The 21546-nt window shown below is 43.5% G+C and overlaps 1 protein-coding gene across 4 annotated transcripts in view; it reads left to right on the forward strand.

The window, feature by feature from the left end:
* mbtd1 (mbt domain containing 1) overlaps nucleotides 1-21546 on the forward strand; it is a 79955-nt gene that overhangs the window by 49247 nt on the left and 9162 nt on the right. For all 4 annotated transcript variants that reach the window (XM_060844675.1, XM_060844673.1, XM_060844674.1 and 1 more), the window contains 6 exons: nucleotides 51-106; nucleotides 2869-2973; nucleotides 4617-4764; nucleotides 13291-13373; nucleotides 16645-16879; nucleotides 19003-19077. In XM_060844675.1, the coding sequence (XP_060700658.1) occupies nucleotides 51-106; nucleotides 2869-2973; nucleotides 4617-4764; nucleotides 13291-13373; nucleotides 16645-16879; nucleotides 19003-19077 (702 nt within the window). The remainder of the gene's footprint in view (nucleotides 1-50; nucleotides 107-2868; nucleotides 2974-4616; nucleotides 4765-13290; nucleotides 13374-16644; nucleotides 16880-19002; nucleotides 19078-21546) is intronic.

Raw genomic sequence — 21546 nt, forward strand, 5'->3', positions numbered from 1 at the left:
GTGCCCTTTTTAGAAATTAGATTAAACTTACAAACTTTGTTTCTATTTAGATGGTTCAAAGAAGCAGGAAGGACAGTGTGATGCTGCACCACAGCTGTTTGCAAAGGTAAGCTTCAGGAAGTAAGGTATTGTGTCCTTCATGGATTAATGTGGAGTGCTCCTGATATTTATCATCTGCAAACATTCATGATGGCCTAGAGTTTTCGATTTGCCTTATTAGATTTTAGATTTGGTTGACGGGTTTGTTAAAAATGAGGGTGTCTCCCATTTGAAGAGGTTTGATTTTAATGTTTAAGTCTTTGGAACCCTCCTCTCTCAACTGGTGGAGGCAAAGATACTGAATATTTTTCAGGCAAAAGTAGAAAATTGATTAACAAGGGACTTTATAGATATCAGGGGCAAGTGGGGATTTGGAGTTAGGGATAAAATCGGACCAGTCGTGTTCTTACTGAATGGAAGAGCAGGCTTGAGGGGCTGAATGGCCTCCTAAATGATATGTTCAAAAGCTGCATGTGCCTTTATAATCGAGACACGACTCTTGCTTAGCCACTTGGATGTGATGTTTGTAAGCTCATGTTGCAGCTTGCTGTAATAAATGCTGTTTAATCATGCAGCATTACAAAGTCAATAAGGTTGAACTGGCTAGATGAAATAAACATGACTTGCTAGCAGAGGCATGCAAGATGTTAGTAGTCATGTTCATTTTCTTTATTACAACAATAAGTTGATAACTTCATCTTTAAATGCAGGACTTCTTGTTATGCCATTGTGAAAGACTTCAGAAGAATTAAATGTTTCATTCTGTGAAAAGCTACATAAAGCTGTACAGCTGCAAAAAGACCAAGGAATATGAATACAAAATCTTGTCATGAGCCTGAACTTCTGACTGGTTTATAGTCATTGAATATGAGTAGCATTTTTCTTTCCCCCTGAGTTGAGAAGGTAACTTTAATTCTGTAGGAACGAATTATTCAAGGAACAAATGCATTTTTTTCCTTGAATCTGCCTCTCAATTTTATAATCTATCGTTGAAGAGAGCATATTCCAAATATCAATGTTGTTTCATGCTCAAGGTCTTGTTTAGGAATTAAGTTTTGCATCAGCATTATGACTCTTTTTCCTTGTGGCTACGTTTGTGCACTGATATTCCCGTTTTAGCTTAACTGTCAAAACTCCTGGAGGACATGGACTGTTATCAATTTTGACTCCTGATCTATCCGTTTAAAATATTCTAATCCCATCTAGTGAAGTTTAATTGTTTTACACAAATGATTTGAAAACTGTTTTCAATCAAATAATTGTTGTCACTATTTTTGCCGCATTTAAGCACTGAGTACACGCCCCTCAAACCCACTCTGCCAGTCAATAAGGTAATGGATGACTTGATTAGTTGACATTCTTGCCTACTCATGTTCTTTCATCCCCTTGCTTATCAAGAATCTGTCTACCTCTGCCTTGAAAATATTCAAAGATCCTCTACCTCAGCAGTCTTGAAGTTGAGTGCCTGAGAAAATAATCTCATCTATGTCTTTAGGAGGTGGTTCTAAGTTCTTTATATAAGAGGAAAGATCCTTTCCACCTGTTAGTACTCCTCACTATCTCTTATGCTTCAACCAAGTTTCCTCTTAATCTTCCAAACCCCAGCGGAGAAAATCTTAACCTGTACAACTCTTTCTCATCAGATAACCCACCCATTCCAGGTGTTAGTCTGATAAACTGTCTCTCTGAACTGCACCCACTGCACTTACATCCATCCTTAAATAAGGTGACCAATACTGTACACTTGAGATATTATCTCCCTTTGATATAACTGAAACATAACTTGCAGCATTTTGTATTCACATCCCATCGTAGTAAACGATAGCATGTGATTAGGGTGTAGGTTTGCTCGCTGAGCTGTAGGTTTGATATCCAGACGTTTCATTACCTGGCTAGGTAACATCATCAGTGGCAACCTCCAAGTGAAGCGAAGCTGTTGTCTCCTGCTTTCTATTTATATCTTTCTCCTGGATGGGGTTCCTGGGGTTTGTGCTGACCCCATCCAGGAGAAAGATATAAATAGAAAGCAGGAGACAACAGCTTCGCTTTACTTGGCGGTCACCACTGATGATGTTACCTAGCCAGGTAATGAAACGTCTGGGTATCAAAGCTACAGCTCAGCGAGCAAACCTACACCCTCAACCTCAACCTGAGCGACAAACCTTCACAAACCTTGAGCATGTGATTAGCTATACTAATAACTTTCAAAAGGTAGCATAAGGATAGACCATTTCAGACTGAGGTGACAAGTAAACTCTTGTGAGGATGGTGAATCCTTGAAACCCTCTACTCAAGGGTTGTGGAGGCTCAGATGTTGTGTACGTTCAAGACAGATTAATATTTTGCTGCATATTAGAAATAGCAAGGGAATTATGTAGGTAATGTGGTGATGAAGGAGATAACCAGCCAAGATCTCATTGAATGAAATAGCATCAAAAGCCTGGCCTGCACCTGCTCTGATTTCACATTATGTTGTGCCACCTATTAACTAGCGCTGAAGTGGCCTAATGTGATTCCTGATGAAGGGCTCCTACCAGAAACATCGATTTTCTTGCTCCTTGGATGCTGCCTGCCTTGCTGTGCATTTCCAGCCTCACTCTAATCTAGACTCTAACTTCCAGCATCTTGCAGTCCTCACTTTGACCTAATGTGCTCCCACGTTAAATCATTTTATGGTTCAACATGGCAGTTCACCATCTGCTCTGGGAAATCAAAAGTGGATAATATATGCTGACCTTTGATGCCCCCATCATGAGAATTATTTTTTTTTTGTTTGCAAAGAATGATGTGCTTTTCTTTGTGATCATTCTGAATCTCTTGATTTTCCAGGTGAAGGATGTGGACCAGAGTGGAGAGTGGTTCCAGGAAGGGATGAAGCTGGAAGCAATTGACCCACTGAATCTGTCTGCAATCTGTGTGGCAACTGTCCGCAAAGTAAGGTCACTAGCACACATGCAGAACCCTACCATCTTACTCTAATCATCCTCTTTATAAATGGTAATTGGCTCTTGTTCTGGGTTATGTACTGCCTTTGGGCCCTAACAGATGGTTGCCCTGATGGGAGGAAAGTTTATTTCCTTTTATTGGAAGAACCTTTACTGAGATGGGTTTGGAATCATCTATCAGCTCAGTTCAAGTGAGTTGAAGTTTCTGATGCTTTCCATTGGGGATTCTGTGTATATACTGGTATGCTTGAACCAAACCTTATTAGCTATTTCAATTGGAATTTATGTCTCTGCTTTAAACTGTATTGTTACTCTCCACTGTTGAACAAGAGGATTGTCCTGAGGTTACAGGTTCTACCTTGCCCACAGGCTCAGTATCAACTGATCAATCGTGAATTGATTCTCAAACCTACAATGCTAATGCTTTGTGTCATCCATTGAAGGAATGTGGAGTACAGTTATTATACAGGCACAGCCTGTTTTACCTGCTGCAGTGAAGACAGGAAGATCGGGTTTGTAAGCAAATAATCCTGATGACCCTTAGTAAATAAACACTTGAATTCGCATACATGCAAACTCAGATGATCAATCATCATTTGCAGTATTTTTTCTGTTTAATGTTTTGAAATATGTTTGAGATTTAAAGTCACCACTGTTTGTTTCAGCTATTCCTGAGTTAATTAAATTCACTTTGTTTCCAGAGATTAGGTGTGTGTCCTGATTCCTCCAGCTGTTCAGCTTTACACAAGGGATTTAAAACCAAGTGATCATTGTTGCTGGTCACACGTACTGAAATATACATCCTGTTAATTTTTGTGAAGTCATTTTTACTTTGTTTCCTCCCCACTGTGAGGGTGAAGAGACCTTTCCCTTTCCAGTTATTTCAGTTCTCCATGTAGAATGGTGACCTGTTGCTTTGCTAACAAATTTGCTGCTGGCTCTTCCAACTTTGCCTTCTCCTTTGGCTTAATCTGAGTGAGGGGTGTTTTATCTGCTTAGAGGAATGCTGCGGAGAAATATTCTAGTCCTTAATGACACAAATTAATTAATCGCTCCTAGTATGTTTGTATTGCGATTAAATGCAGCACTGGCTTAAGTCTAAAGGAGGAAAGATGTGTAATTAAATTCAAATTTCTCTCTGAGCAAAGTGAACGACAGATTTGACGATCAATTACTGTGCAATAAAATCTGGGACAATTAACTGGGTATTTGAGAGTGGACACGGGTTTTAGGACCTGCCACATCAACTCTGATTGTGTATTTGTCCTGCCATTCTTCCCCTCTGTGAAGAAGTGCTGTCTGTTCTTAAAGAGCCATGAGAGTAATCCTGCTGTAAACTGTTTGCCTGTCAGACCTGTGAGTTGGAATGGCAGCACACTGTGATGATGCTGCAAGCCTGCCTTTGTGCTTTGCCATTTGAAAGAGCCACCAAAGTTTCAAACTGATGGACTACTGGAGAGAATCAGTTCACTAAGATGGTCATGTGGTGAACCTTTCTCCAAGTTGTACAGGAAGGAGAAATTGTCACTACCTGGCATACTTTTGCACTCTGCAAAGGGACCCATGTGAAATTCTATGATGTTAACTGTGTGCTTTTCTCCTGACTTGTGAAACTTCCTATTTCTTTTATAGGTATTAGCTGAGGGTTACCTGATGATTGGCATCGATGGCTCCGAGGCAGCAGATGGCTCAGACTGGTTTTGTTACCACTCTGTATCTCCATCAATCTTCCCTGTGGGATTCTGTGAAATCAACAAGATTGAACTTACACCGCCCAGAGGTAACACCTTTGTCAGGGGATAGGATGTGGTGTAATACTTTAATTGCTGTAAATCAAACTCTGTTAAAGCTCAATATGATATCATTGTTTCATTGAGGGTCTGAGTTAATATTATGTTTGAAATCCAACGTTTGCTGTTTGCTCCTTTTTTAAATTCAGCTTCTCTTTTGCTGTAAGCTTACTGCTGCTGACATGGTTGAGAATATGGTTTTCCAGGGTAGCTCCCAGGTCCATCGTAAACAGAGGTTCTTTTGTAACCATAGTTACCTACAAAAAAAATTAGGATGATTTGAGTATCTGTGCAAAATTCTGTAGGAAATTGAGTTCAGAGCTGATCCTTGCAAGAAAGAACTTGTCATGGAGTCATAGCCCTTCTAACTTGTCCATGCTGACCAGATCTAATCTAGTTCCATTTGCTGGCACTTGGCCCATATCCCTCGAAATTCGTCCTGTTGATACACCCTTCCTATTTATATACCCAACCAGATGTTTTTAAGTGCTATAAATTGTACTGGCCTCCACCACTTCTTCTGGCAACTTATTCCATACAAGCATCACCTCTGAGTGAATGAGATGCCAGTTCAATCCCTTTTAAATCTTTCCCCTTTCACCCTAAACCTGTGTCCTCTAATTCTGGACAATCCCACCCCAAAGAAAAGACCTTGTCTATTTATCCTATCCAAGCGCCTCATGATTTTATAAACCTCTAGAAGGTCACCCCACAGCCTCTGATGCTCCAGGGAAAACCGCCCCAACCTCTCCCTGTAGCTGAAACCCTCCAACCCTGGCAACATCCTTGTAGATCTTTTCTGAACCCTTCCAACTTTCACGACATCCTTCCTTTAGCAGGGAGACCGGAATTGCACGCAATATTCCAAAAGTGGCCTAACCAATGTCCTATACAGCTGCAACATGACCTCCCAACTCCTATACTTGGTGTTCTGACCAATAAAGGAAAGTGTACCAAACATCGCCTTCACTATCCTATCTACCCTGTGACTCTACTTCCAAGTAACTATGAACCTGCCCTCCAAGGTCTCTTTGTTCAGCAACACTCCCTGGGACTTTACCATTAAGTGTATAAGTCCTGCTCTGATTTTTGCTTTTCCAAAATGAATCATCTCATATTTAACTAAATTAAACTCCATCTGTCACTCCTTGGTCTATTGGCCCATCTGACCAAGATTCTGTTGTACTCTGAGGTAACTTTCTTCGTTGTTCACTACATCTCCAATTTTGATGTCATCTGCAAACTTAATATCTATACATCCTACGTTCACATCCAAATCATTTATAAAAATGACAAAAAGCAGTGCACCCAGCACCGATCCTTGTGGCACTCCACTGGTCACAGACCTCCAGTCTGAAAAGCAGCCCTCCACCACCACCCTCTGTCTTCTACCTCTGAGCCAGTTTTGTATCCAAATGGCTAGTTCTCCCTGTATTCCAAGAGATCTAACCTTGCTCACCAATCTCCCATGGGCAACCTTACTGAACTCCATATATTTCACGTCCACTGCTCTGCCTTCATCAATCCTCTTTGTTACTTCAAAAAACTCAATCAAGTTTGTGACACATGATTTTCCACGCACAAAGCCATGCTTCTATCCCTAATCAGTCCTTGCCTTTCCAAATACATGTAAAACTTGTCCCTCAGGATTTCCTCCAACAACTTGCCCACCACCGACGTTAGACTCATTGGTCTATAGTTCCCTGGCTTGTCCTTACTATCTTTCTTAACAGTGGCACCACGTTAGCCAGCCTCCAGTCTTCTGGTACCTCACCTGTGACTATCTATGATATGAATATCTCAGCAAGGGCCTCTGCAATCACTTCCCTAGCTTCCCACAGAGTCCTAGGATGCACCTGATCAGGTCTTGGGGATTTATTCACTTTTGTGCCTTTCAAGACATCCAGCCACATTCTCCTCTGTACTATGGAAATTTTTCAAAATGTCACCATCTGTTTCTCCACATTCTATATCTTCCATGCCCTTCCCCACAGTAAACACTGATGCAAAATACTCATTTAGTATCTCCCCCTCTCCTGCGACTCTACACATATGCCTTTTTGCTGATCTTTGAGGAACCTATTCTCTCCCTCGTTGCCCTTTTGTCCTTAATGTATTTGTAAAAACCCTTTGGATTCTCTTTAATCCATTTTGCCAAAGCTATCTCACGTCCCCTCCTGACTTCCCTCTCAAGTATACTCCTACTGCCTTTATACTCTTCCAAGGATTCATTCGATCTATCCTGTCTATACTTGACATATACTTCCTGTAGGTGTTCCAAGTTTGGGAGAAGATTTGTAGCTCGGGTGCTCATTGTTGTGGTTCTGTTTGCCGAGCTGGGAGTTTGTGTTGCAGACGTTTCGTCCCCTGTCTAGGTGACATCCTCAGTGCTTGGGAGCCTCCGGTGCTCCTTCTTTTTCTCAACCAAACCCTCAATTTATCTAGGGGAGAAAGTGAGGACTGCAGATGCTGGAGATCGAGCTGAAAATGTGTTGCTGGAAAAGCGCAGCAGGTCAGGCAGCATCCAAGGAACAGGAGATTCGACGTTTCGGGCATAAGCCCTTCTTCAGGAATCATCTTCCTGAAGAAGGGCTTATGCCCGAAACGTCGAATCTCCTGTTCCTTGGATGCTGCCTGACCTGCTGCGCTTTTCCAGCAACACATTTTCACCTCAATTTATCAAGTCATCCAGCGTTCCCTATACGTACCAGCCATTCTTTTCACCCTAACAAGAATGTACTCTCTCTGTATTCTCGTTATCTCATTTCTGAAGGCTTCCCATTTTCAAGCCATGCTTACCTGTGAACATCTGCCACCAATCAGCTTTTGAAAGTTCTTGTCTAATACTGTCAAAATTGGCCTTTCTCCAATTTAGAACTTCAACTTTTCGGTCTGGTCTATCTTTTTCCATCAGTATTTTAAAACTAATAGAAGTCTGGTTGCTGGCCCCAAAGTGCTCCCCCACTGACACCTCGGTCACCTACCCTGCTTTATTTCCCAAGAGTAGGTTAAGTTTTGTACCTTCTCTAGTCCACATACTGAATCAGAAACTTTTCTTGCACTCACAACAAATTTCGCTCCATCTAAACCCTTAACACTATGGCAGTCCCAGTCTATGTTTGGAAAGTTAAAATTCGCTCCCATAACCATCCTATTATTCTTACGGATAACTGAGATCTCCTTCCAAATTTGTTCCTTAATTTCCTGCTGACTATTAGCGGTTCTCTAATACAATCCCCATATGGTGATCATCCCTTTCTTATTTCTCAGTTCCACCCAAATAACTTCCCTGGATGTATTTCCAGGAATATCCTCCCTGAGTACAACAGTAATGCTATCCCTTATGATATCCCAGTTCCATGTTCCTAATCATGCCGTGAGTTCATCTGCCTTCCCTGTTAGGCCTCTTGTGTTGAAGTAAATGCAGTTTAATTTATTTTTCCTACCTTGTTCTCTGCTTTGTCCCTGCCTGCCCTGACTTGTTTGTTTGTTTGTGTTTGTTTGTCTCCCTTTTCCAACTAACCTCAGATTGATCTTGTCTCTCAATAGTTCCCAAACTCCATCCCCCCCCCCCCCCCCCCCCCCGCGCCACATCCGAGCAGCTCTAGCTGAATTCTACATGACTTCAGGTGCAATCCGTCCTTCTTGTACAGGTCACTTCTACCCCAGAAGAGATTCCAGTGATCCAAAAATGTGAACCCTTCTCCCCTGCACCAGCTCCTCGGCCGTGTATTTATCTGCTCTATCCTCTTATTCCTATCCTCACTAGCTTGTAGCACCGGGAGTAATCGAGATATGACTACCCTCGAGGACCTCCTTTTTAAAATTTCTGCCTAACTTTATATATTCTACCTTCAGAATCTCATCCTTTTCCCTTCCTATGTCATTAGTTCCAATGTGTACAATGACCTCCTGCTGGTCCCTTTCTCCTTTTGAGAACATTCTGCACCTTCTCTGGAGTATCCTTGATTCTGGCACCAGCGAAGCAACACACAATTCTGATTTCTTGTTGCTGGCTGCAGAGACGTCTATCTGTGCCTCTGACTAGAGAGCTCTCTATCACCATCAATTGCTTGGAACCTGACATATACCCCTCATTTCAGTAGAGCCTGTGTCAATATCAGAAACTGGGCTGCTTGTGTCACATTCCCCTGAGAGACCATCACTCCTACGTTTTCCGAAACAGCATACCTGTTTGAAATGGGGATTTCTACCGAAGACTCCTTCCCTTCCTCCCTATCTCTCCTATCTTTCCTGGAGTTAACCCATCCACATGACTATATCTGTAGTTTTTCTCCCTTCCTATAACTGCCATTCATCACATTCCCTGGCTCTTGTGAATTCCTCATTGCCTCTAACTGCTGCTGTAACCGATCCATGCGATCTGATAGATTTCTCAAACAAAGACATATCCTGCAGACATAATCATCAGTAATATGGAAACTCTCCCTAAACTCTATCATCGAACATGAAGAGCTTAAAATGTGTTGCTGGAAAAGTTCACCAGGTCAGGCAGCATCCAAGGAACAGGAGAATCGACGTTTCGGGCATAAGCCCTTCTTCAGGAATGAGGAATGTGTGTCCAGCAGGCTAAGATAAAAGGTAGAGAGGAGGGACTTGGGGGAAGGGCGTTGGAGATGTGATAGATGGAAGGAGGTCAAGGTGAGGGTGATAGGCCAGAGTGGGGTAGGAGCGGAGAGGTCAGGAAGAAGATTGCAGGTTAAGAAGACGGTGCTGTGTTCGAGGGGTTTGACTAAGACAAGGTGGGGGGAGGGGAAATGAGGAAACTGGAGAAATCTGAGTTCATCCCTTGTGGTTGGAGGGTTCCTAAGTGGAAGATGAGGCGTTCTTCCTCCAACCGTCGGGTTGCTATGGTCTGGCGATGGAGGAGTCCAAGGACCTGCATGTCCTTGGTGGAGTGGGAGGGGGAGTTGAAGTGTTGAGCCACGGGGTGGTTGGGTTGGTTGGTCCGGGTGTCCCAGAGGTGTTCTCTGAAACGTTCCGCAAGTAGGCGGCCTGTCTCCCCAATATAGAGGAGGCCACATCAGGTGCAGCGGATGCAATAAATGATGTGTGTGAAGGTGCAGGTGAATTTGTGGCGGATATGGAAGGATCCCTTGGGGCCTTGGAGAGAAGTAAGGGGGGAGGTGTGGGCACAAATTTTGCATTTATTGCGGTTGCAGGGGAAGGTGCCGGGAGTGGAGGTTGGGTTGGTGGGGGGTGTGGACCTGACGAGGGAGTCACGGAGGGAGTGGTCTTTTCGGAACACTGATAGGGGAAGGGAGGGAAATATATCCCTGGTGGTGGGGTCCGTTTGGAGGTGGCGGAAATGATGGCGGATGATACGCTGTATATGGAGGTTGGTGGGGTGGTAAGTGAGAACCAGTGGGGTTCTGTCCTGGTGGCGATTGGAGGGGCGGGCTCAAGGGCGGAGGAGCGGGGATTGGAGGAGATCGTCGAACACGTCTGGGGGGAAATTGCAGTCTTTGAAGAAGGAGGCCATCTGGGCTGTACGGTATTGGAACTGGTCTTCCTGGGAGCAGATGTGGCAGAGACGAAGGAATTGGGAATATGGGATGGCGTTTTTACAGGGGGCAGGGTGGGAGGAGGTGTGGTCTAGGTAGCTGTGGGAGTCAGTCGGTTTATAGTAAATGTCCGTGTTGATTCGGTCGCCTGAGATAGAAATGGAAAGGTCTTGGAAGGGGAGGGAGGAGTCTGAGACGGTCCAGGTGAATTTGAGGCCGGGGTGGAAGGTGTTGGTAAATCCAGGTGAATTTGAGGTCGAGGACTTCCCCCTCCCTCCGCCCTTGAGCCCACTTCCACTCCCGGCACCTTCCTTTGCAACCGCAAGAAATGCAAAACTTGCGCCCACACCTCCTCCCTTACTTCTCTCCAAGGCCCCAAGGGATCCTTCCATATCCGCCACAAATTCATCTGCACCTCCACACACGTCATTTATTGCATCCGCTGCACCCGATGTGGCCTCCTCTTGCGGAACGTTTCAGAGAACACCTCTGGGACACCTGGACCAACCAACCCAACCACCCCGTGGCTCAACACTTCAACTCCCCCTCCCACTCCACCAAGGACATGCAGGTCCTTGGACTCCTCCATCGCCAGACCATAGCAACACGACAGTTGGAGGAAGAGCGCCTCATCTTCCAACCACAAGGGATGAACTCGGATTTCTCCAGTTTCCTCATTTCCCCTCCCCCCACCTTGTCTCAGTCAAACCCCTCGAACTCAGCACCGCCTTCCTAACCGCCTTCCTGACCTCTCCGCCCCCACCCCACTCCGGCCTGTCACCCTCACCTTGACCTCCTTCCACCTATCGCATCTCCAACGCCCCTCCCCCAAGTCCCTCCTCCCTACCTTTTATCTGAGCCTGCTGGACACACTTTCCTCATTCCTGAAGAAGGGCTTATGCCCGAAACGTCGATTCTCCTGTTCCTTGGATGCTGCCTGACCTGCTGCGCTTTTCCAGCAACACATTTCAGCTCTGATCTCCAGCATCTGCAGTCCTCACTTTCTCAGCGAAAGAGCCTATCACTATACCAAAGGCCATCTTTGCTCCTTCACAATCTACAGACCCAGAAAATAGCACTGTCTTTTTGCTCTTTCAAAGAAACAGTGCTCCAAGCTAACTTAATATTTATGGTTTATATTTTTAAAATTTAATCAAGAGACAGATTTCAGTAAAACATTTCATCAAGAAAGAATCCACTCTACTCGCTACTGTGGACTTATGGCAAGGTTACATGTCTAAAAAAAGCTATGCACTTATCTGTTCCCGTGCTGTGACCTCTCCCACACAGGTTCCTCCAAGGTCAGCTGTGAATTTTGCTGTTTGTTAATTTTTCCCAGATGCACTCCGATGTCCAGCGATATATGAACTCAAACAGCAAAGGCAGTAAATGCAGATTCACTGCTGTGTCAGTTAGCAGTGTGGGTTTCTTTCACTCTCTCCCTCATTGACCATGTGGTCACTGCCTTTTGTCTGTCTCGCTCCCTTTTAAAAGTGCTGTTGTTTTGACTTTTTTCCCCAAAATTCCAAAACAATGCAACAGCATATAAAACAGTAATTGCTGCTCCTGGAATTTGAGGAAATCACCTACAATACCTAAAATACCTCAAAAAAAAAAGCAGCCTCTTACAGCCACAATGTTTTCCTGTCCTCCATCTTGGATTACTCAGAATCTTGTGTTGGATACTTTTTAAAATTTGGGGCAATACCTTTAGCCTTGTTTTAAGCCCTAGGTATTAGAATAGCTGTCTCTGGTGATGAGTGGAATGGAAAAGGAGAATTTATGTAGCTACAGGTTAACAGTCTAATCTGCACAAAAGTAGAGCACCTTTGTGATAATTAAGCGCTGACGTTAATGGACTCACACTCAGTGTACCTTCAACTATATGGTGTCTATGCTCTCTGTTCAGCTGATTGTTGGCTCCTTCTTTGTCAAGGGCACGCGTTTTTCTGCTGTAATGTGCAAAGGCTTGCTTAAAGCTTCAGTCCAGCTGAAGATGATATCTTTGGTATGAGATTTAATTCATGACATCATCTGCTGTGGATATAAAAGGTTACAGGAGATGATCTTGAACAAGAGTTTGGCATTTACCCCAGCCAATATCAGTCTATAAAATGGCATCACTTCTAAAACAAAAAAAAATCTGGATAGTTCTGGACTTATTCTGTCTCTTGAAAATTGAAGATTTCTGATTTGAATTTCACACAACAAAATCTCAAGAACGTATCAGAATGGATTCCTGTTGTGAATTGAGTTATCTTGATCTTGGGCAGGAACAAGTCATCAGTTTGCCACCGGTAGCTTTCTAACCCCAGAGTTAGAAGGAGGACAAAGCCAGTGGTATTCCGGCTCCATTCACATTTGCTAGAAATCTTTAAGTAAACATAATGAGAAGACTATGGAATCGGATTCAGTGGTGCTGCCACCATGACTGCCATTAGCAAGGTGTTCAGTTTGTGTCATATATTAGGGGAGGCAGTGGCTGGTATTATCGCTGGACTGTTAATCCAGAGACCCAGGAAATGTTCTGGGGACCTGGGCCATGGCAGATGGTGGAAATTGAATTCAATAAATATCTGGACTTAAAAGTCTAATAATGACCATGAATCTACTGTCGATTGTCAGAAAAATCCATCTGGTTCGCTAATGTGGTTGACTTTTAACTGCCTTTTGGATAATTGGAATGGGCAAAAATATTGGCCTATCCAATGATTCCCTCATCTTGTGAATGAATTTTAAAAAAAGTTGTTACCAACAGCAAGGATGGGAGAATAACAAAGGGGGTGGAAAGAACAAAAAGAGCATGATGGTTGTGCACATGTGTGCAAGTATTTCTGGTTTTGTATTTGAAGCAGGTATGTGAACTGATATCGTATCATGTTACGTTTTATACTGTCCCACTAGCTGAACATTCTTGGTGTCATAAGATGAGATGGGCACTTCAGCTTTTGTAAATTATTGCACACTAAAATGATGCTGGCTATTTTACAGGTTACTCCAAAATTCCTTTCAAATGGTTCGACTACCTTAGGGAGACGGGATCGGTTGCTGCCCCTGTCAAACTGTTCAACAAGGTGAGAGGATGTGTTGGCAGAGATAACTACTTCCACTTTCACCTACTGCCTGCATTCAAAAATTGGCATCGGGGAGCTCTTTCTTGAAAGAGTAGCTTTGAATTTTTATTGACAGTTGTCTATTTTAAGCTAATGTGTGTTTGTTTCTTCTGGCCATTTCTATGTTGTGACCTCGACAGTAAAGTTGAAATTGCTACTGAATTTTCAGATAATTTTCTTGATGAGAGATTAAGGTTCTATTTGCATCAGTGGGGGATTGTGCATAAACCCATGGGGCTGCTTGGATAACCGTCAGAACATTGGGTTTATTTGATTAGACTTGCTTTGCAATGTGGAGTCATATGAACTAGGTGGAACCAATGTTTGATCTCAGATGTACAGAGTTTGTTAATCTCATTGCAACAAGCCTCCTCACTGCAAGGGGAAGCAAAAGTCTGATCAACAGGTTAGTTGTTGCAGATATTTTAATTATTACAGTGGAATGAACATGTGTACAGCTGTTACCAGCCTCTGCTATAACACCTACAATCAGTTATAATAACTATAAATCATTCTATACTTATGGTTGAGTAACACAGAAACATAGGAGCAGAGTAACCCATTCAACCCTTCGAGTCTGCTCCACCATTTCTTATGATTATGGTTGAACATCCAACTCCATAGTCTGCTCCCAGTTTTCCCCAAGTGCTTTAACCAACTATTTCTTGAAACGATAGAACACTTTGGCCTTGAATGATATGCATGATCGTGAATTCCACAGGCTCATAACTCTGGCTCTGTCTTAAAATGTTGATCCCTAATGCTTAAATGATGACCCTCTAATCTGGACTCTCTTGTTATCAGGAACATCTTTCCTGCATCTGACATGTCTTGTCCTGTTTGCATTTTATAAGTTTATATGAGATTACCCCCTCGATCCCCTCAACTCATCCTTCTAAACTGAGTACATTCCTACTTGACTTGATCTCTCCTCCTGTCAATTCTGCCATCCCAGGAGTCAGTTGGTACATTTCTCTGCACTCACTGTACAACGAGAATATAGTTCTTCACGTCAGGACACCAAAACAAGATACAATATTCCAGGTGTGTTCTCACCAATATCCTGTATACCTGCAGTAAGATATCCCTGGACTCACCCTCTTGCCATTAAGACCATCATACATTACTGCTTGCTGCACCTGAGCACTTAGTTTCAGAGACTGATACATGAAGACATCCAGGTCTCATTGAACATTCTCCTCCCTCTTGGCAGCTGTTCAAATAATCTGCCTTCCTATTTTTGTTACCAAAGTGAATAACTTCACATTTTTCCATATTATACTGCATCTGCCAGACGTTTGCCCATTCACTCACCTTGTCCAAATCTCTGCATCCTCCTCACAGCTCACCCTTCCACCCAGCTAATTTCCTTCCTTACTATTGTTAATTTCCTCTTTAACCAACTGTGCAATCTCAACATCTTTTTCCTTCTAGTCTGTCCTCCCCAAATATTGTGTACCCCTGAATATTCAGTTCCCATACCCTGGTCACCCTGCAGCTATGTCTGTAATCCCATCCATATCATACCGTTACATCTATTTGTGCAGCTAATTCACCCACTGTATTATGAATGTTTGGAGCATTATGGCTTATCTTTATGATGTTACTTATTGCATTTCAATTGTTTCTCACTTTTGGCTCTGTTTGATCCTTGTCCTCCTTGCCCTTGATTCACCTTGCTTTGGCTCCTTGCATAGGTTCTCATCCTCATGCCATTTTAGTTTAAACCCTCCCTAACCATATGAGCAATTACCTTGCTGAGGACATCAGTCCCGGCCCTGCCCATGTATTACCCATCTGGTTTATAGTGGTCCCACCTCCCCCAGAACTGATCCCAATACCCCAGGAACCTGAATACTTTCTCTCATACCATCTCTTCAGCCACACATTTCTAATATATCCTGTTTTTACTGGGACTGGCATATGGCACTGGTAGCAATCTTAAGATCCCTGCCTTCTGAGATCCTACTTTTCAGCATGTTTCCTAATGCCATGTATTTTGCTTCTAAGACCACATCCTTTTTTCTCTCATACCTATTTTGTTCCCAACTGCCAGCACATGGCCCATATCCCTCCAAACACTTCCTATTCATATACCCATCCAGATGCCTTTTAAATGTTGCAATGTGTACCAGCCTCCATCACTTCCTCTGGCAGCCCATTCCACACACGCACCACTCTCTGCATCAAAAAGTTGCCCCTTAGGTCTCTTTTACATCATACTCTCACCCTGAACCTATGCCCTCTAAGTTCTGGACTCATGGCCATTGGCTGTTTGTCCTCTTCCCTCCAGAAGGTCCTGTAGCAACTTTGAGGCATTCTTGACTCTAGCACCAGGGAGGCAACATAACCCCAGAGTGGTGTCCAATTCCTTTAAAATTGAATCCGAACTAACTAACAGATGCCCACATCTTTTACTACTACTCTGTGCAATGGAGCCAACCGTGGTGCAACACATTTGGCTCTTTGTGTTTGCCCCAGTGACGCTGTTCCCCTCAACAGTATCCGAAGCAGAACATCTGTTTTGCAAGGGGAATAGCCACAGGAGATCTGACACTGCCTGCCTAATCCTTGTGCTCTGCCTGGTCATTACACATTCCCTTCCAGCCTGGGAAGTCTTAGCCCTCAGTGTGATCACCTCCCTCAGCTTTGTAGATGCTGCATAGTGTTCCCGGCTACTACTCTGAAACTCAGCCTTCCAGGAGCTGCAGCTGGAGACACATTTCTTCCTGCACACATGCTGCAAATGTTCCTAGCTTTCCAAACCTAATAGGAAGAGCACACCACAGCTTTGAGCTCTCCTGCCATGATTTGACCCTTTTACTTTTAAACCTTTTGGAAGATGCTTAATATCAAATCATATTGTTTAATCTAGGGTCCTTACTCCTCGGTCTATTGGTCACTATTGACTATGGTACTTATAAATTATAAATCGCAAAATATGCCAAAAGCACTTGTTGCCCTCTCCACCAAATTCCCATAAAGCTCAAATTCTAGAATGTGCGCACACTCCAGCTATGGCTCACTCTCGATATATTCTCTCCAAACTGCTTTCTGAGAACTGTGAATCTTACTTGTACTTGCTGAAACTGGAATGTGTGAAACCTGTGTTGTGCTCCCAGGGGCAGCCTGGACCCACAGAACTGACCCCTGCATTTGACATTGTTTGCAGTGTAATATTTTTGAAAGGGTTTTCCAAATCATTAATTTCCAGCTTTCCCTGTGAACGCAGGAAGTTCCAAACCATGGCTTTCGAGTGGGAATGAAATTGGAAGCTGTCGATTTGATGGAGCCGCGCTTGGTGTGTGTGGCAACTGTTACCCGCATCGTCCATCGGCTCCTCAGGATCCATTTTGATGGATGGGAGGATGAATATGACCAGTGGGTAGACTGCGAATCTCCAGATCTCTACCCTGTCGGCTGGTGCGAATTGACAGGCTACCAGCTTCAACCACCAGCATCACAGTGTAAGTTACCAGATTATCCTTTCAAACCCACTGGCAGAATGCCACATGTTTTTATTTGTTCACAGGGTGTGGATGTCAGTGACAATCCCAGCATCTATTACCTATCTAATAACAGCCTGTCCATTCCACCTCAACAAATATAGATACTTGACCACGCCTGAGCCTGAGGGAAGTTGCATGAGATTGAAACGTGTTGATTTTTCTTTGGTGGTAAGCTTCCACATGAACTTGCTAGGCCATTTCAAAGGGCTGGTAAGAGTAGCTACATTGCTGTGAGTCATGTGTAGGCCAGGCCCAGTTTGGTGGTAAACTTCCTTCCTTACTGAGCGGGGTGTGATTTTACACTTTGGCCATTGTTACTGAGATTGCTCCTTGAGAGACTTATTTCATTAATTCAGTTTAAACTCTCCATTCCCACACTTCTCCTTCACTCCTTCCTCAAGCATCTTGCCACCAAGAAAAGCTACATAAGAATCCTACTCATTGACTACAGTTCAGCTTTCAACACTATAGTGTCCCCTCGATACTGCTTGATTACTAAACTCGGTGATCTTGGACTAAGCCCCACTCTCTGTAACTGGATCCTCCGTTTCCTGACCCACAGGCCACAACCAGTGAAGATTGGGGACAATATTTCATCCTCACTAATACTCAACACTGGAGCGTCTCAGGGGTGCGTACTCAGCCCCCTATTGTACTCACTGTATACCCATGACTGTGTTGCCAAATACCAGACTAATGTCATTTACAAGTTCACTGATGACACCACCATAGTCGATCGAATCTCAGATGGCGACGAAACAGATTACAGACGGGAGGTGGAAGACCTGGAAAAATGGTGCACTGAGAACAACCGAGCTCTCAATGCCATCAAAACCAAGGAATTCATTATTGACTCTCGGTGGGATGTTACTCATGCCCTCCCCTACACGTTAACAGCTCAGAGGTAGAATGAGTGGAGAGTGTTAAGTGCCTGGGGGTGGTCATCCACAACAAGCTTTCTTGGACTCTTCATGTGGATGCACTGGTTACAAAGGCCCAACAACATCTCTTCTTCCTCAGGCAGCTGAGGGAATTTGGCATGATGGCGAATACCCTTGCCAATTTTTATAGGTGCGCCATCAAGAGCATTCTGTCTGGATGTATTGATACCTGGTATGGCAACTATACCTGTCAGTGTGTGTTGAACTTGGCCCAGGCAATCACGAAGGCCAACCTCCCATCTATAGAATCCATCTACCAGGCCCACTGTCAAAGAAAGGCCGCCAGCAGTCTCAAAGGTCCATCCTACCCTGGCAGTGCTTTTCGACAGCCTCTACCTTCAAGGAGAAGGTACAGAAACCTGAACACATGCACCAACCGGTTTCGTAACAGTTTCTACCCTACTATTAGAATACTGAATGGACTCTCAAACTCTTAACATTTTCCTACACCAGTGTTTTGGTTTTTACCGTTGTATACCTATTATTTACTTAGCTATGCTATTTAACTCTGACCTGTCTGTATTGTTCGCAAGACAAAGCTTTTCACTGTGCCTTGGTACACATGATGATAAATTCAATTCAGTTCACAGAATGATCCAATCCTGGGTTTCAGATTATTAGTCCAAGGCCTTGAGTTCAATCGTATAAGCATTCTATTATCGGTTTTGTTTGAAACTGCAATTTTCCAGATCTCACCTGGGTTCCATGATCCTCCCTAGGCATAGATTCACTTTCTGTTCCTTTTAAAGACCCTGTTAAGATTCACCTTTTTGTCCAAACTTTTCTCTACCCTTCCATCCAGCTCTAAAGTTTTGCTTGGTGACTGTTTTGTCTGATATGAAGAGCCTTAGGAATTTTTGTTCTGTTAAAAGTGATGTATTCAAGTCATTGATGATTTTGGTGAAATGGGAAATGGCTGCTCTGTACGCATTATGTCTGAGTTTCTGTGGGTTGTTCTCATCCCCTTGACCTTCCTCAACTGGGTTGCTGATATATAATTCTCCAAGATTATCCGAGTCTGGTTTTCTGTCTGTTGGAGGTGTACTTTGCCAGTGGAGATGTGTAAGTCCAGGTTTGTGAACTGAACGTTGCTCCTTCCTGGCTTGTGTCTCTTAAATTGTTTTCCTGTTTCACTTCCAGCCTCGAGGGAGAATCAGGCCAATGTGATGAAGAAGAAAAAAGCAAAGTCCAGCCAGTACAAGGGACACAAAAAAAGTAGGCTTTCTGTTTTTATAGATTTTTTTTCCCCTCTTTTTGGTTATTCTGTTGTTAAACTAGTATTTAGTTCATCAGAAACATGCTGAACACCTTGAAGGTTAGAATTTATTTCTCAGGAATTTGTGGTTTGTAAGTATTCAGATGTGAAAAGGTGACATCCTTCCGAATCTTGCATGGCGCTCAGCCTGTGCATTGAGTCGGCAGGAGTGTATTTCGGGATAAACTGGGCTTAATGCTGGATGTGATTCTCCCTCCAGACAGAGAGCAGAGGCCTATTGATTCCAAACTTAATCTTTCATGGTTAGTATTGGTCTTTGACCACTTTGGTCATTCCTTAGAGGAGTTTTTAAATCACATCCCTTAACTAAACGCAGCAAAACACAATCTACTGGCTGTGAAATATATTGGGATGACCTGAGAGTGTTCACAGATGACTTACAGGTTACTTCTGCAGCAGGTGGGGCTTCTAGCTTAGAGTTAGGGACACTGCCACTCCTGACAGAGTTAATAGAAGTTCTTCCCTTGGTGAGGTTTTCTGTTGTGATCTTTCTAATTGACTCTCTGATAGTGTTTGAAATTGCTTGGTTCAGTGTATAAAATGCTCCCCAGCTTCGGCTGAAATCTGCCAGAAAACAGTTTGTTCATTGAGTATGATAATGTTGCAAATGATGTCTCATATCAGTGTGTGTATATGTGTGTATACCTGCTCTAATTGTGATTAACAGCATCTGATACTATTTAAGGAAAGATTGGAATAAAGAAATCAGAACCAATTTTCTACGAGCTGTTGGTGATGCTGTGGTAGAGCCCCCATCTCTGAACCAAAAGGTTGAGGTTCAAATCCCAGCTGCCCCCAAATGGAAAGTATCATTATCTGTCTGAACAGGCTGTTTAAAATAGCTGTAAGAATCAGTTTCACTTGGGAGTGGTTGGTCTGTGGATGGGAAATGTAGTCTGCACAAGGCATTGTAAATAAACCAATGTAGGGGACACTCTGGTTCCTGCTTCAGCTTTCACCAGATGAATATTAATCAGTATCTATCTCCTTCGTCCAACAGAGCACATCCCTCAGGACTGAGTTTTATTCCTGCCTACAGGACCAATTCAGCATTAGGCACCCTGTTTAAAAATGAGATCCATTAATGATTATTAGCATTGAATAGCATTAGAGTGGGTTAACTTATTGCATGATGAAGAACAGCAATACCGCTTTCGTGGGCTGAGTGGCCTGTATCTAACTGGTATATGATTTTATGGCTGTCCAGTGAAAAGAGTGGGACCTATTCGGTATGTGTCAGTGGATGAAGATTGAGATTGTCAGTAATAGGGAGGGTTTAGAGGAAAATGGGCCAAGTGCTGGCAAACGGAGCTAGATTAGATTAGGATACCTGGTCAGCATGGTTGAGTTGAACCAAAGGATCTGTTTCTGTGCTATACATCTCTATAACTAGTGACAGGTTAGTAACCACAGTTTGGTGAATGGATGGCACAGTGGTTAGCGTTACCTCATAGCACCAGGAACCCAGGTTCGATTCCACCCTCGACAACTGTCTCTGTGGAGATTAGGGGGATTGGCCATGCTAAATTGCCCATAGTGTCCAGGGATGTGCAGGCTAGGTGGATTGGTCATGGGGAAATGTAGGGATAGGGGGTGGGTCTGGCTGCGATGCTGTTTGGATGGTTGGTGTGAACGTGGTAGGCCAAATGGCCTGCTTCCACACAGTAGGGATTCCATGATTCTTTGTGGTGCTCTTGCCAAAAGGTTTGTTTAAAATCTTGAACAACAGGGTGAGTAGGAACAAACCAACATCCTTGAAACCTCCCATGTTATGAAATCTGCAATTTCACTCATGCTGTCATCTGGGGAGGAGGCAGTGTTGTAACCCAGTTATTCTCTTAGGGAATGTGTATGTGAGCAATGGAATCTGGTTTTACAGTAATGGATGTTTAGCACATCTGTGTTATGTTGTTGGCTGTTGGTAAAACGGGCACCATTGAACTTCATTACTCTGAGAGAGGGTTTGCAGGGTGCCTCATTTCACTTCACATTAACATCAGCTTGTGGTACCTTCACCTGATTCTGTTCATTGTTGAAAATTGGCATTGGATTTTGCTATTTCCAGCCCATCTGTCTCTTCCTGCTGGTAAATTCACACCAGCTCTGCCTTTGTACTATTTCTTCCAAGTCATCATTTTGGGAACAACTACGTTTGGCCATCTTGGTGGAGACTATTCATGGTGAATGTTTGGGAAATTGACTGATACACAGAAAGGGAAATGTTGCACTATGCAAGTGACATGTAGCAGGAAATGCTCATCACTGAACAAAATGGTGCTTGAAATCTGAAGTGGAGATGTTCCTCATGCTTTGCAGTGACATTAGTTGGGAAATGGGACAGGTAGCTTGATACAACAAAGCATCCTGAGTAAAAGTCTGCTCTTGTCCGGGTTGCCTGGGCTGATTGT

Source organism: Hemiscyllium ocellatum, chromosome 25 (assembly GCF_020745735.1).
Source record: "Hemiscyllium ocellatum isolate sHemOce1 chromosome 25, sHemOce1.pat.X.cur, whole genome shotgun sequence".
Lineage (NCBI taxonomy): Eukaryota > Metazoa > Chordata > Chondrichthyes > Orectolobiformes > Hemiscylliidae > Hemiscyllium > Hemiscyllium ocellatum.